The sequence below is a fragment of the Triturus cristatus genome, chromosome 2_2 (assembly GCF_964204655.1).
Source record: "Triturus cristatus chromosome 2_2, aTriCri1.1, whole genome shotgun sequence".
NCBI lineage: Eukaryota > Metazoa > Chordata > Amphibia > Caudata > Salamandridae > Triturus > Triturus cristatus.
Genome location: NC_140582.1, coordinates 1,243,874,307 through 1,243,887,151, shown reverse-complemented (window position 1 = coordinate 1,243,887,151; position 12,845 = coordinate 1,243,874,307). Strand labels below are relative to the sequence as shown.

Sequence of the window (12,845 nt, the reverse complement as noted above, 5' to 3'; positions counted from 1 at the left end):
CTCGGCGGCCCTGTGGTGGCTCAGGCGGAAGGCGGCAGCAGGAGGTCCAGCAGGTAAGGAGCAGGCGGGAGGTGTGTGAGCGACCAGGCCGAGGGCACAGTGTTACAGTGTAGAGATGCAGTGCCCTGCAGGTGCAGAGACAGATGTTAGTGTAGAGATGCAGTGCCCTGAGGGTGCAGAGACAGATGTTAGTGTAGAGATGCAGTGACCGGAGGGTGCAGAGACAGATGTTACAGTGTAGAGATGCAGTGCCCTGAGGGTGCGGATGCAGAGGGCAGAGATGCAGTGCCCTAAGTGTGCAGAGACAGATGTTACATTGTAGAGATGCTGTGCATTGAGGGCGCATAGACAAAGGTTACATTGTAGAGATGCAGTGCCCTGCGGGTGCAGAGGCAGTGATGTTACAGTGTACAGATGCAGTGCCCTGAGGGTGTGGAGGCAGAGATGTTACAGTGTAGAGATGCAGTGCCCTGAGAGTGCGGAGACAGATGTTATGGTGTAGAGTTGCAGTGCCCTTAGGGTGCGGAGGCAGAGATGTTACAGTGTAGAGATGCAGTGCCCTGAGGGTGTGGAGGCAGAGATGTTACAGTGTAGAGTTACAGTGCCCTGAGGGTTCGGAGGCAGACATGTTACAGTGTAGAGATGCAGTACCCTGAGGGTGCGGAGGCAGAGGGCAGAGATGCAGTGCCCTGAGGGTATAGAGACAGATGGTACAGTGTAGAGATGCTGTGCATTGAGGGCTCAGAGACAGATATTACATTGTAGAGATGCAGTGCCCTGCGGGTGCAGAGACAGATGTTAGTGTAGAGATGCAGTGCCCTGAGGGTGCAGAGACAGATGTTAGTGTAGAGATGCAGTGACCTGAGGGTGCAGAGGCCGATGTTACATTGTAGAGATGCTGTGCATTGAGGGCTCAGAGACAGATATTACATTGTAGAGATGCAGTGCCCTGCGGGTGCAGAGACAGATGTTAGTGTAGAGATGCAGTGCCCTGAGGGTGCAGAGACAGATGTTAGTGTAGAGATGCAGTGACCTGAGGGTGCAGAGACAGATGTTACAGTGTAGAGTTACAGTGCCCTGAGGGTTCGGAGGCAGACATGTTAAAGTGTAGAGATGCAGCTCCCTGAGGGTGCGGAGGCAGAGGGCAGAGATGCAGTGCCCTGAGGGTGCAGAGGCCGATGTTACATTGTAGAGATGCTGTGCATTGAGGGCTCAGAGACAGATGTTACATTGTAGAGATGCAGTGCCCTGCGGGTGCAGAGACAGATGTTAGTGTAGAGATGCAGTGCCCTGAGGGTGCAGAGACAGATGTTAGTGTAGAGATGCAGTGACCTGAGGGTGCAGAGACAGATGTTACAGTGTAGAGATACAGTGCCCTGAGGGTGTGGAGGCAGAGATATTACAGCGTAGAGATGCAGTGCCCTGCGGGTGCAGAGACTATTGTTAGTGTAGAGATACAGTGCATTGGGGGTGCAGAGACAGGTGTTAGTGTAGAGTTACAGTGCCCTTAGGGTGCGGAGGCAGAGACGTTACAGTGTAGAGATGCAGTGCCCTGAGGGTGTTGAGGCAGAGATGTTATGGTGTAGAGTTGCAGTGCCCTTAGGGTGCGGAGGCAGAGACGTGACAGTGTAGAGATGCAGTGCCCTGAGGGTGTGGAGGCAGAGATGTTACAGTGTAGAGTTGCAGTGCCCTGAGGGTTCGGAGGCAGAGACGTTACAGTGTAGAGATGCAGTTCCCTGAGGGTGCGGAGGCAGAGGGCAGAGATGCAGTGCCCTGAGGGTGCAGAGACCGATGTTACATTGTAGAGATGCTGTGCATTGAGGGCTCAGAGACAGATATTACATTGTAGAGATGCAGTGCCCTGCAGGTGCAGAGACAGATGTTAGTGTAGAGATGCAGTGCCGAGACAGATGTTAGTGTAGAGATGCAGTGCCCTGAGGGTGTTGAGGCAGAGATGTTACAGTGTAGAGTTACAGTGCCCTTAGGGTGCGGAGGCAGAGACGTTACAGTGTAGAGATGCAGTGCCCTGAGGGTGTTGAGGCAGAGATGTTATGGTGTAGAGTTGCAGTGCCCTGCGGGTGCGGAGGCAGTGATGTTACAGTGTACAGATGCAGTGCTCTGAGGGTGTGGAGGCAGAGACGTTACAGTGTAGAGATGCAGTGCCCTGAGGGTGTTGAGGCATAGATGTTATGGTGTAGAGTTGCAGTGCCCTGCGGGTGCAGAGGCAGTGATGTTACAGTGTACAGATGCAGTGCTCTGAGGGTGTGGAGGCAGAGATGTTACGGTGTAGAGATGGAGTGCCCTGAGGGTGTGGCGGTAGAGAAGTTAAAGTGTAGAGATGCAGTGCCCTGAGGGTGCGGAGGCAGTGGGCAGAGTTGCATTGAGGGTGCAGAAACAGATGTTACAGTGTAGAGATGCAGTGCCCTTAGGGGGGAAGAGACAGATGTTACAGTGTAGAGATGCAGTGCCCTGAGGGTGTGGAGGCAGAGATGTTACAGTGTAGAGATGCAGTGCTCTGAGGGTGTAGAGACAGATGTTACAGTGTAGAGATGCAGTGCCCTGAGGAAGCAGAGACTATTGTTAGTGTAGAGATACAGTGCATTGGGGGTGCAGAGACAGGTGTTAGTGTAGAGTTGCAGTGCCCTTAGGGTGCGGAGGCAGAGACGTTACAGTGTAGAGATGCAGTGCCCTGAGGGTGTTGAGGCAGAGATGTTATGGTGTAGAGTTGCAGTGCCCTTAGGGTGCGGAGGAAGAGATGTTACAGTGTAGATATGCAGTGCCCTGAGGGTGTGGAGGCAGAGATGTTACAGTGTAGAGATGCAGTTCCCTGAGGGTGCGGAGGCAGAGGGCAGAGATGCAGTGCCCTGAGGGTGCAGAGACCGATGTTACATTGTAGAGATGCTGTGCATTGAGGGCTCAGAGACAGATATTACATTGTAGAGATGCAGTGCCCCGCAGGTGCATTAAACACCAAAATCTGCATATTATTCCCCCAAAACTAGTGATAGGCGCTACTTATCGCAGCGGGTGAATATTATATGCGAGGGTGTCACTACTTATCTGATGCAATAAAATCACGGACTCTGAGAAGCTTGAATCGCAGGATTAGAAAGTTTGATCTGTAATTTCTGCGCCTTGTCTCACTTCACATGTCCATGTCACAGTTTTTAAAAATCAACAAACATGGACCCGTTTCCTCTTATGCTAATGTTCTTATGTAGTGTCTTCACACTAGGCCTGGGCGTAGTTCGCGGGGTTTCGCTACGCAGAACTCCGCTAAGTGACAAATAAACACTGGAGTTCGGTAAGCGGCGGAGTGCAGTCAGTGAGTGACAGACATTTTTCTCTTTTCCCCACAGGAAGAAGACGCTGATAGCGGAGCACCCCGAGACCATCATGGGGTTCAGAGCACTCCTTCTCACCCTTGGGTTCATGTTTGCCATCTTGGTAAATGCCAGTTGCGGCTTCAGTAAGTGACCTGATACAGAGGCCGATGGTGGGGGGCACTGATCAGCACGTTTCTAATGTAGTGTCACTGTGACGAGCAGTAGGAGACCCTTCATAACAGGAGAAGCACTGGATGGAGTATAGAGACATATCTCAGTGAAATGCCTCTATTAAATGCAATCATGACAAGATATGAAAGCAGCACCCTTCATGCCCCAGAGGACCCTGACCTGAAATTATTGCTTATGTAGGATTTACCAGTTCATGGATTGAACATCCTGTGGTCGCAGCCAGTATTAACAGTGAAGGGGGTCCAAGCGGGCACAGTTGCCCCCGCTGGTAAGATAAGGAATGCCGTAACATGATGCACAAAGTTTTACAGGCTTTTATCCAGCGCCACCAGGGAGTGGCAGTGAATGGCTCCTGCAAACCTATAGGAGAGAGTATAGACATCTGCTAAGAACAAAGAAGAGAACAGCACAGGATGTAGGGTGACCAACCGTCCGTAAATTTCACGAGCCGTCTGTGATTTGGACCTCATGTCCATTGTCCGTGATGACCCCTTTTACGGGTGTCTTTTGTCAGTAATTTGGGCATTGCAGGGAGCGGCGCTGATCCCCTGCGAGAAGCCTCGGCTTCCTGATGGGGGCGCCTCGCACTCCTCCTCGGAGGACAAGAGCAGCCGCACCCGCCCATTGTCATCCTGTGTGGGCTGATGACTGTCATTCTGTGTGGGCTGATGATTGTCATCCTGTATGGGCTGATGATTGTCATCCTGTATGGGCTGATGATTGTCATCCTGTGTGGGCTGATGACTGTCATCCTGTATGGGCTGATGATTGTCCTCCTGTATGGGCTGATGATTGTCATCCTATATGGGCTGATGATTGTCCTCCTTTATGGGCTGATGATTGTCATCCTGTGTGGGCTGATGATTGTCATCCTGTATGGGCTGATGATTGTCATCCTGTATGGGCTGATGATTGTCACCCTGTATGGGCTGATGATTGTCATCCTGTGTGGGCTGATGATTGTCATCCTGTGTGGGCTGATGATTGTCATCCGGTGTGGGCTGATGATTGTCATCCTGTGTGGGCTGATAATTGACATCCTGTGTGGGCTGATGATTGTCATCCTGTGTGGGCTGATGAATGTCATCCTGTATGGGCTGATGATTGTCATCCTGTGTGGGCTGATGACTGTCATCCTGTATGGGCTGATGATTGTCCTCCTGTATGGGCTGATGATTGTCATCCTGTATGGGCTGATGATTGTCCTCCTTTATGGGCTGATGATTGTCATCCTGTGTGGGCTGATGATTGTCCTCCTGTATGGGCTGATGATTGTCATCCTGTATGGGGTGATGATTGTCATCCTTTATGGGCTGATGATTGTCATCCTGTGTGGGCTGATGAATGTCATCCTGTATGGGCTGATGATTGTCATCCTGTATGGGCTGATGATTGTCCTCCTGTATGGGCTGATGATTGTCATCCTGTATGGGCTGATGATTGTCATCCTTTATGGGCTGATGATTGTCATCCTGTGTGGGCTGATGATTGTCCTCCAGTATGGGCTGATGATTGTCATCCTGTATGGGCTGATGATTGTCATCCTTTATGGGCTGATGATTGTCATCCTATGTGGGCTGATGATTGTCATCCTGTATGGGCTGATGATTGTCATCCTGTGTGGGCTGATGATGGGAGTGGGTGCCATAGAGGTCCCAGGGAGGGGTTGCCATGGAGGTCCCAGGGAGGGGGTGCCATAGAGGCCCCAGGGAGGGGGTGCCATGGAGGTCCCAGGGAGGGGGTGCCATGGAGGTCCCAGGGAGGGGGTGCCATGGAGGTCCCGGGGAGGGGGCGCCATAGAGGTCCCAGGGAGTGGGTGCCATAGAGGCCCCAGGGAGTGGGTGCCATAGAGGCCATGCTATTCTGCATTCCTGGTGATCTGTGGTCCTGGTACCCATTTATAAGAAAGGAGACCGTAGTTATCGTTCAACTAAGGCATATTTCCCTTTCAGATGGAGCAGGCAAAATTCTCAGCAAAATTATATTAAATCGACTCCAAGGCTGGGTGCACAAGGACCATGTTCTAACCGAGGTGAAGGCTGGCGTCAGGTCAAGGGCAGTGGAGTAAAGAAACTTGAGGGTCCCCCCTGCAAAGTACATGGAGGGAGCCCACATGCTCTGAGCCTGTCAGGAGCTGTAAGGCCAGGGATCCTCCATACCACACGGGCTGCAGGGGCTATTGTTACGCCACTATTACCAATACAATCGTTATAAGAAACCCTGGATAGTGGAGGTAATAGTTGGGCCTAGTCTGCCTGCAGTCTATCATAGGCGGTGGTCTACCCACTACAGGGTCCCTGCCATCAGTACTCCGGGGGAGTTTGTCCTATTTTAAGTCGGTTTCCTGATTCAGACTCCTGTCAGGGTATGCTACATTGGGCTGCCCTTCCTTCAGTTTTGCCAAAAGTGCATCCACTGCTCCTTCTCTTTCTCACCCCCTTCCTACCTCTTGCTTCCTCTCTCTTCCTTTCCATTATATCTGAGCATCTTATCCATTCTTCTCCCAGCAGTTTTCTTTCTGTTCTCTGTCACTTATCTCCTACTTTTCCTCTCCCATCCCATCGATATCTTCTCATTATGCTTTTCCTATCTCCTGTGCAGTATTTCTCTCTGCTCTTCTTTTAAGATATCTCTTGTATTTCCTTTGTCCATTTTCTCACCCTCTCCATTGCCTACCTCTGTTTTGTCTCTTCCTCTTTTATACCCCACCCTCTCTTCCTTATCACATTTCCAGTTGACCTGGTCCTTATAGCACCTTGTGACTTCTTTCCTACATACTTTCTCACTGTGCCCCTCGATTAGCGCTTCCAGTGCTTTCTCATCTATCACTATGCTCTCCATCAATCCTGTGCGGACCTGCTCCATGGGTGAAAGGCCTCCCGGATTCACAGCTGTATTGTAGACTACGAATGACATGGAGTCTGGATCTCCCGTCTTGAGCTCTCACCCACCAAAAGCACTTGTTTTGGACCATGTATCATCACCTTGTTCAATCACCCCTGACAAAGCTGTGGACCCTAATGCAAACATGGCTGCTTGGCACTTATTGTAGTTTTCCTAATGTAATTGACAATTTAATAACAAATGTGTTCAGTATTATGGGGTGTCCTTATGAATGTGTTCATGTTTGCTGAGAACAGATATCAGGTGCAACTAACTCTCTCTGTTGCTTTTCAGGTGTGACCTTTTTCACTGTGGACAATCAGGGCGTCTGCAGGGAGGGACCGCCCCCACCCTATAATGGCTATGATTACACTTCCAACGCTCGTGTTGTGGGGACGCTGAGCGGTGTAAACCATGTGCTCTTCGGCCGATATAAATTTCTGTATGTCGTGAGAGGTTCTGAGCTGTATGGCGGTCCCATGCCGTCAGATCCATCCAGGGACTGGTTCCAAGGTCCTGGAAGGCGCGTAGGGAAAGCAGGCTGGGATCTATTCAAGCGCCTTTTCTTCGACCCGATTACAAGAGATCTTTATGCCGTCACTCATGGAGGTGAGCTCTACGCAGGCCCCCCGCCGATCAATGAAGACCAGGTTTGGAAGGACACACTAGGTAAAAAAGTTGGTTATGGCGGATGGGATAGATTTGTCGCCCTCTTCTTCGACCCCCAAGGGATCCTGCACGCAGTGACTGCTGAGGATAGATTTGTAAAAGGAAGTCCTCCAAAGGGTGGAAGAGACAACTGGATTGCAAGAAGCCAGGCCATCGGAGCAGGTGGATGGATCAATTTAAGCCGATTTATGTCCTTTACTCCTGACGGCAACCTTTGGGGTGTCTCCATTTCAGGCGGGTGGATCTACACGGCCTCTCCGCCAACCTGGGGCGACAACTGGATTGGAAGAGCCCAAAATCGGGGTCAGAGTAACTTGTTTAAATTCATGGACTTCACAGCTCAGTGATGAGAACACCCCACCACCCTTGTCTATGTAAGTATGATGTCATGTCCTCGCCCATCTCTAACACTTTCCACAGAAGCTCTTAGTTCAGCTTTGCATTTGATTTATTCACTCTTCTTTCCTACAGGGAGTTTTCAAAATGCACAGATGCTAATGTCAGTGTAGCCAACACACTCCATCCATCCTCTGTTCTCAAACATCACCGTTTCCTCCTAATGAGTAACAAGTCTCGCTTTTTACAAGCACCCCTTGGCACATTAATGCCAGCTGATTGGGGAATAGGTTGAGATGTTGACAGGGGTGCCAGGCCTTGGGTGACAGTTTCTCTTACAAGGCAGGAGCAGTATGTAATTAAAACAGCACTTGCCGCAGTCTTTATCTTTTGATTTTCAGAAATAAAACACCAAAGCGGGGTTTACTTTTGAAACACTAGACATAGATGTCCTGGAAGAGTTGTGGGTATCCTGTTTGTGACCACTAGGTCTTGCATTACAGACATTTAAGGACCAATCAAGGGTGGGCGCCCCTCCCTAAGTGACATAGGGGTCCACCAGGGCCTTCTGGCACAAGCCCAGTTCTGCGAAGCACAGGGAGGTCATGCACTCTCTTGACCTGCTCCCGAATCTTCTCAGAAGTGTCTATCTGGCCTATTCAATTCCTTTCTCTCCTACCCTGTGCCACAAAGTCTTTGGAAAGGCCAGATGGGGAGAGGGCAGTTGGTCCACCATGATGGGGCCAGTGAGGGCCCACGCAGTGAATGGGAAGCAACACACAGGGGAGCCTATCAGCTTGAGGAGGCATCCCATCAGTTACACTTTGATTCGGGCTATGCCCTGGCAATCCGGGCACAGGGTCTGGCACACAACGAGATGAGTTGCACAGACACCTTAGGGCACACAAAGTAGAGTTGCAATTCCGTTCCTCCCTGGAAATCATGCACTACGTCTGACACACCTGGTGATTCTGGTCACATACACAGGCGCAAGTTCCGCAAAGCCTATGGTATAATGAGATTCTGCAATGGGTACATCCGCTACATCCTAGGGTCGCAGCTTGAGAATTGGACACCGCACGCAATGACCATGTAGTCGGTGTGGCACATGAGAAATTCAGCACAGTTAATGAAGCGGACCACTTAGGATCCCACATCCATGATTCCGCTCCCCACCAACAGGACACTTATGCGTGCAGAGGTCCCTGCACTACAGGAACCACTTCATAGAAAATTCAGGCAACTTCTTGAGCTCCGTGCTCGGCACTTCAGACTCCAGGCATGATTCTGTAGTTCCAAGCTCACAACGTGCCCGCTTTCAGCAGGTGATGCGGGCACTTGGAGGGCACCGCTCTCCAGATGTCACCGGTAGATGGTGTGGGCCCCTCGTATGAGATCTGATATCCCTGAAATCCTCTAAGAGAACAGGACAAGCCAACTGGTCCTTGGGAGCCCACTTCAGGTTGCCACACATCAACAGGTTGTCGGCCCAGACCAGCCAATATTCAGGAAGGCACGTGGTCCTTTCCACAAGCAGTTTTCCTCCATGTGCACAACAGAGTCCTTTGGCAATGTGCACCACGCAGACCAGATTCTCCGGTCCTGTGTCCCCACAAGTGGATCTCTCCTCTTGGTGAGGTGGCACTGAGTAGCAGCTCTACCCCATTAGGCCTTTGAAGCTGGGAGAAGGATCAAAGGGTATTCCTTTGGACCACAGATGTGTCCCCTAAATTCCCGTCCTGTCTGCCATGAGGTTACAGAATGCAGATCTCTGTCTTTATGGGGCTGTCCTCTGGACCCAGAGGCCGGGTGTTACAATGTCTGCCCTCCCATATATTCCGTCAGACCCACAAATGGCAGAGGTCGGCTATCTCAATTGCATGCCCAATGCTTTATGACTGTCACTGGGGAATGTCCAGATGTGTTTCCCCGGACTCCAGTGCTAATCAGCGCCAACTACCGTGGCACACAAAGAGTTTGATGCATAGAAATGTCTAATTTGCATAAGTAGCATTTCCACGCAATAAATGCCAAGCCCACTCTTACCATTGGAACGGGTTTGGCCTAGCGACGCCATTGATAGGAAGCCGAACGAGGCTGCGTCACTGCAATCCATTATTGCAGCTTAAAATCCAGGCGACCCCTTTCCCTTGCTCGTTTAAGGTAAAAGAAAGCCTCCTCGGTAGGGGAACCCACGTGGGTCTTTTTAATTACCTCGGCAGTGAACACCCATAGGTGCCTGTCCAGCCCCTCACCTTCCATCCTAGTTGAGGCCAAAAGCCTCCTCTGGATGAACCGTGCCAAGCAGCTTCTAAACTCAATAAAAATCCCTTAGTTCATCTCTAACCACAATGGACACTTTACCCGCAGCATTAACACAATGGCACAATGTTGGGCAACTTGGTCGGCATAATGATTACCGGCTGTCACTTTGTCGTTTCCAGATTGGTGAGCAGCACACTTGACCACACCACTTCTTTCGGTAATTGAATTGCTTCAAGTAACTCTTTTACAAAATGTCCATTTTTAATAGGGGTTCCTGAAGAAGTCAAGATATCCCTTTGCATCCAGAGTTGGCCAAAGTCATGCACAACCCCAAAACCATACTGACTGTCTGTGTATATGGTCACTTTCCGATCAGAGAGCTCTGCTCAGGGGGAGCAGCTGAAGGTCAATGAAATATATAAACGTGTGTTTGTGTTGTGGTTTGTTGTATCTGCTGCCTGACTGGGGGCGTAAAGTTTGTTTACAGCTGACACATGTTTCTTTTATTCATTTTACTAGAATGCCACAACAATAGGACAGATGTTTAAAGGGTCTGGATGAAAGCCACGCCTCAGGAAGTTCAACGCTGGACACCACTCTATCCGGAAATGTTACAGACCCTCTAAGACACCCAGTTCCTGATTGGAGGACTGATTTTACAAACCGACTGAGACCCTCTGGGAGAAAGCTCCTGTTCTGCTGCTCGCTGTATATGCACGAATACTCTGCAGCTGTACAACCTATCCATAATCCGTTTATGGTTTTCTCACAGTTTCAAATAAAGGGTGCTTGAAGTGTCAACATTTGTCCTGGTAACAGACATCCTGTGCGATGCGCGAGCCCATAACTTTAAGATGGCTTTGAATTACAGTGGGCCCTGTATCCAGCGTCTAATATTGGTGAAATATTCGCAGGTAAAACAGATTTTCGCGCTGCTTGTCCTCTCCCTATCCTCGAAGCGCCAGCCCGTTCCCTCTCTGATAGACAATAGAGGGCGCTTTGAAAGGCTGTGCGTCATCACTGCAAGGCGCGCTACATTTTGTGTGAAATGGCCGGAAACACCGGCGAGTGACCCATAAAAACGGAAATACATTTCTTTGAAATCCTTCTCGGTAACAGACCTTCCTCCGGTTATTTGGGTTGCGTGTCATTATTGTTTCCTCTGAAGTAAAGATATGGCGTAAGAGCATGATACAGAAACATTAATCGTCACCTTTGCTTCACCTCCTCACACGCTGTTTTTGCTTAACCGACCGTTTCTTTATTAGCTCCTAATGGCGAGGTCTGTGGGGTTACAACACCTGAGAGAAGCCTGCGAGACAGCCCTACTCTTTAATCACTGAGATGGCTCAGACGACCGGCTATTTGAGTGCACTGAGGAACAAATAGTCGATTGCACCATAGTGTATGTATATTACTGTTGGACAGGCCACATGAAGGGCTCGCTCCCTCCCCGCATGACAGGGCCTAAGCCCCGGACTCCCAGGTGTTACCCACAAGAGCAACCCGCACCCCGTCTCCCGGCGGAACTCCTGCCCCCGGACATCCATGTATCATGGGGCCGAACCACTACCGGCTCCCCCGGCCGGATCAGCCGCCATCTTGGACACTGCACCACGAGGCCGCGTGGCCTCAGCTCGACCCTAACCCTGGGCCTGGCCCGGCCCCGACATCCCGGCACCACCATCCACCCAGGAGGTGAACGGACCACTTGGCAGGTCAATGGGAGAAAGAAGTGTCGATGGCTCTCCCCCGCCAGGTGCCGATCGCCCTCCAGCTCCCCCGGGCGCTGGCTCCACCCCCTGCTGGGTGTCTGGACTCCCTCATCCCGGACCCCCCGACCTCCAAGTGCGAGGGTCCGGACATCAAAGGGCGCCAGACCTATAACTAGGGCAGCTCCAGAGCAGGAAGGCAGTGGTATCCTGGAGTCGAGAGACACCGAGAAGAACTCAGCCTTGACGGACTACCGGCGCTGCCGTAGCCCTGCCTTGTGAACCATCGTCCTGCCTGCTGGCGCTGCCGCGGCCTTCTGCATCCTCCATCCTCTTCGGGACCTGCTGGCGCTGCCGCGGACCGTTGTAACGACCACCTTCATCGGGACCTGCTGGCGCTGCCGCGGACCGTGTAACGACCACCTTCATCGGGACCTGCTGGCGCTGCCACGGACCGTGTAACGACCACCTTCATCGGGACCTGCTGGCGCTGCTGCGGACCGCGTAACGACCACCTTCATCGGGACCTGCTGGCGCTGCCGCGGACCGTGTAACGACCACCTTCACCGGGACCTGCTGGCGCTGCCACGGCCCGTCCAAGCTAGAACATCGAGCTCGAGGATTGTGAGCTATCCATCAGACCATCTCAGCTACCAGATTGGTAACCAGACTGTCCCGCTACCCCCTTTTCCCAAACCAAGAGACTAGAATCGAGGGGACCCCTGAGTCCAGACCTCCTTGTACCATCCATCGTACCTTAAGAAATCGCTTATAAAGAACGTTAAATCCTATCCTTGTGTGGTGTATATCTGTGCGGGGGAAGTTGCTCATCTGTACGATCGCTGGAGACGGCTCTCCCCGGAGACCTCTCCCCTTGTCCTCGGCCGACCCTCCCGGTCCGTCTAACATTGGTGGCCAGCGGCGCGATCCGAATCAACGCGTAATCGTACAGAGAGTAGCTCACCCCACTGTGGTAAATATTTCGTTACCGGTACTATTTTTTATGCGGTAAAGTCTATCAAGAATAACTCAGTAAATATAAGAGGCAGAATCCGTGGTATTAGAGGTTTTAAAAGGCTTTATTCCTATACAAAGGAAGACAATTCGAATTGTGGGCCTTCTATTCCATCACCACGAAAGTTCAGGAAGGAAGGAGCATATATTATTGACAGATAAGCAGTTTTATAGAAAATACATTACAGTGAAACAGATGCAAGAGGCGTGACAGCTGATAAAAGGTGCATACGTAGCTAATAGAGGCGTAAACATGGGTGTAACTAAAATACGTCATTAAACATGATGTCACAAGTGGGTGGATCCATAAGAGAATCCTACAATGTCAGCAGAAATATTTGGCAGGGATGCACGCGCAGCCGCATGACGTGTGATTGACGTGCAACTAGAGGGTGAAGGGGACTTTGACATTTAGCTCTACATGTGAAGACAGAAGTCTGGGGTTATG

At 51.0% G+C, this 12,845-nt stretch overlaps 1 protein-coding gene across 1 annotated transcript in view; it reads left to right on the top strand.

Moving 5' to 3' along the window:
* Positions 1-10,404, top strand: part of LOC146863496 (uncharacterized) — a 57,240-nt gene extending 46,836 nt beyond the window's left edge. The window contains exons 3-5 of the mRNA XM_085643180.1: positions 3,360-3,469; positions 6,696-7,444; positions 10,191-10,404. Of these exons, the coding sequence (XP_085499306.1) occupies positions 3,360-3,469; positions 6,696-7,417 (832 nt within the window). The 3' untranslated portion in view covers positions 7,418-7,444; positions 10,191-10,404. The remainder of the gene's footprint in view (positions 1-3,359; positions 3,470-6,695; positions 7,445-10,190) is intronic.
* Positions 10,405-12,845: the final 2,441 nt, after the last annotated feature.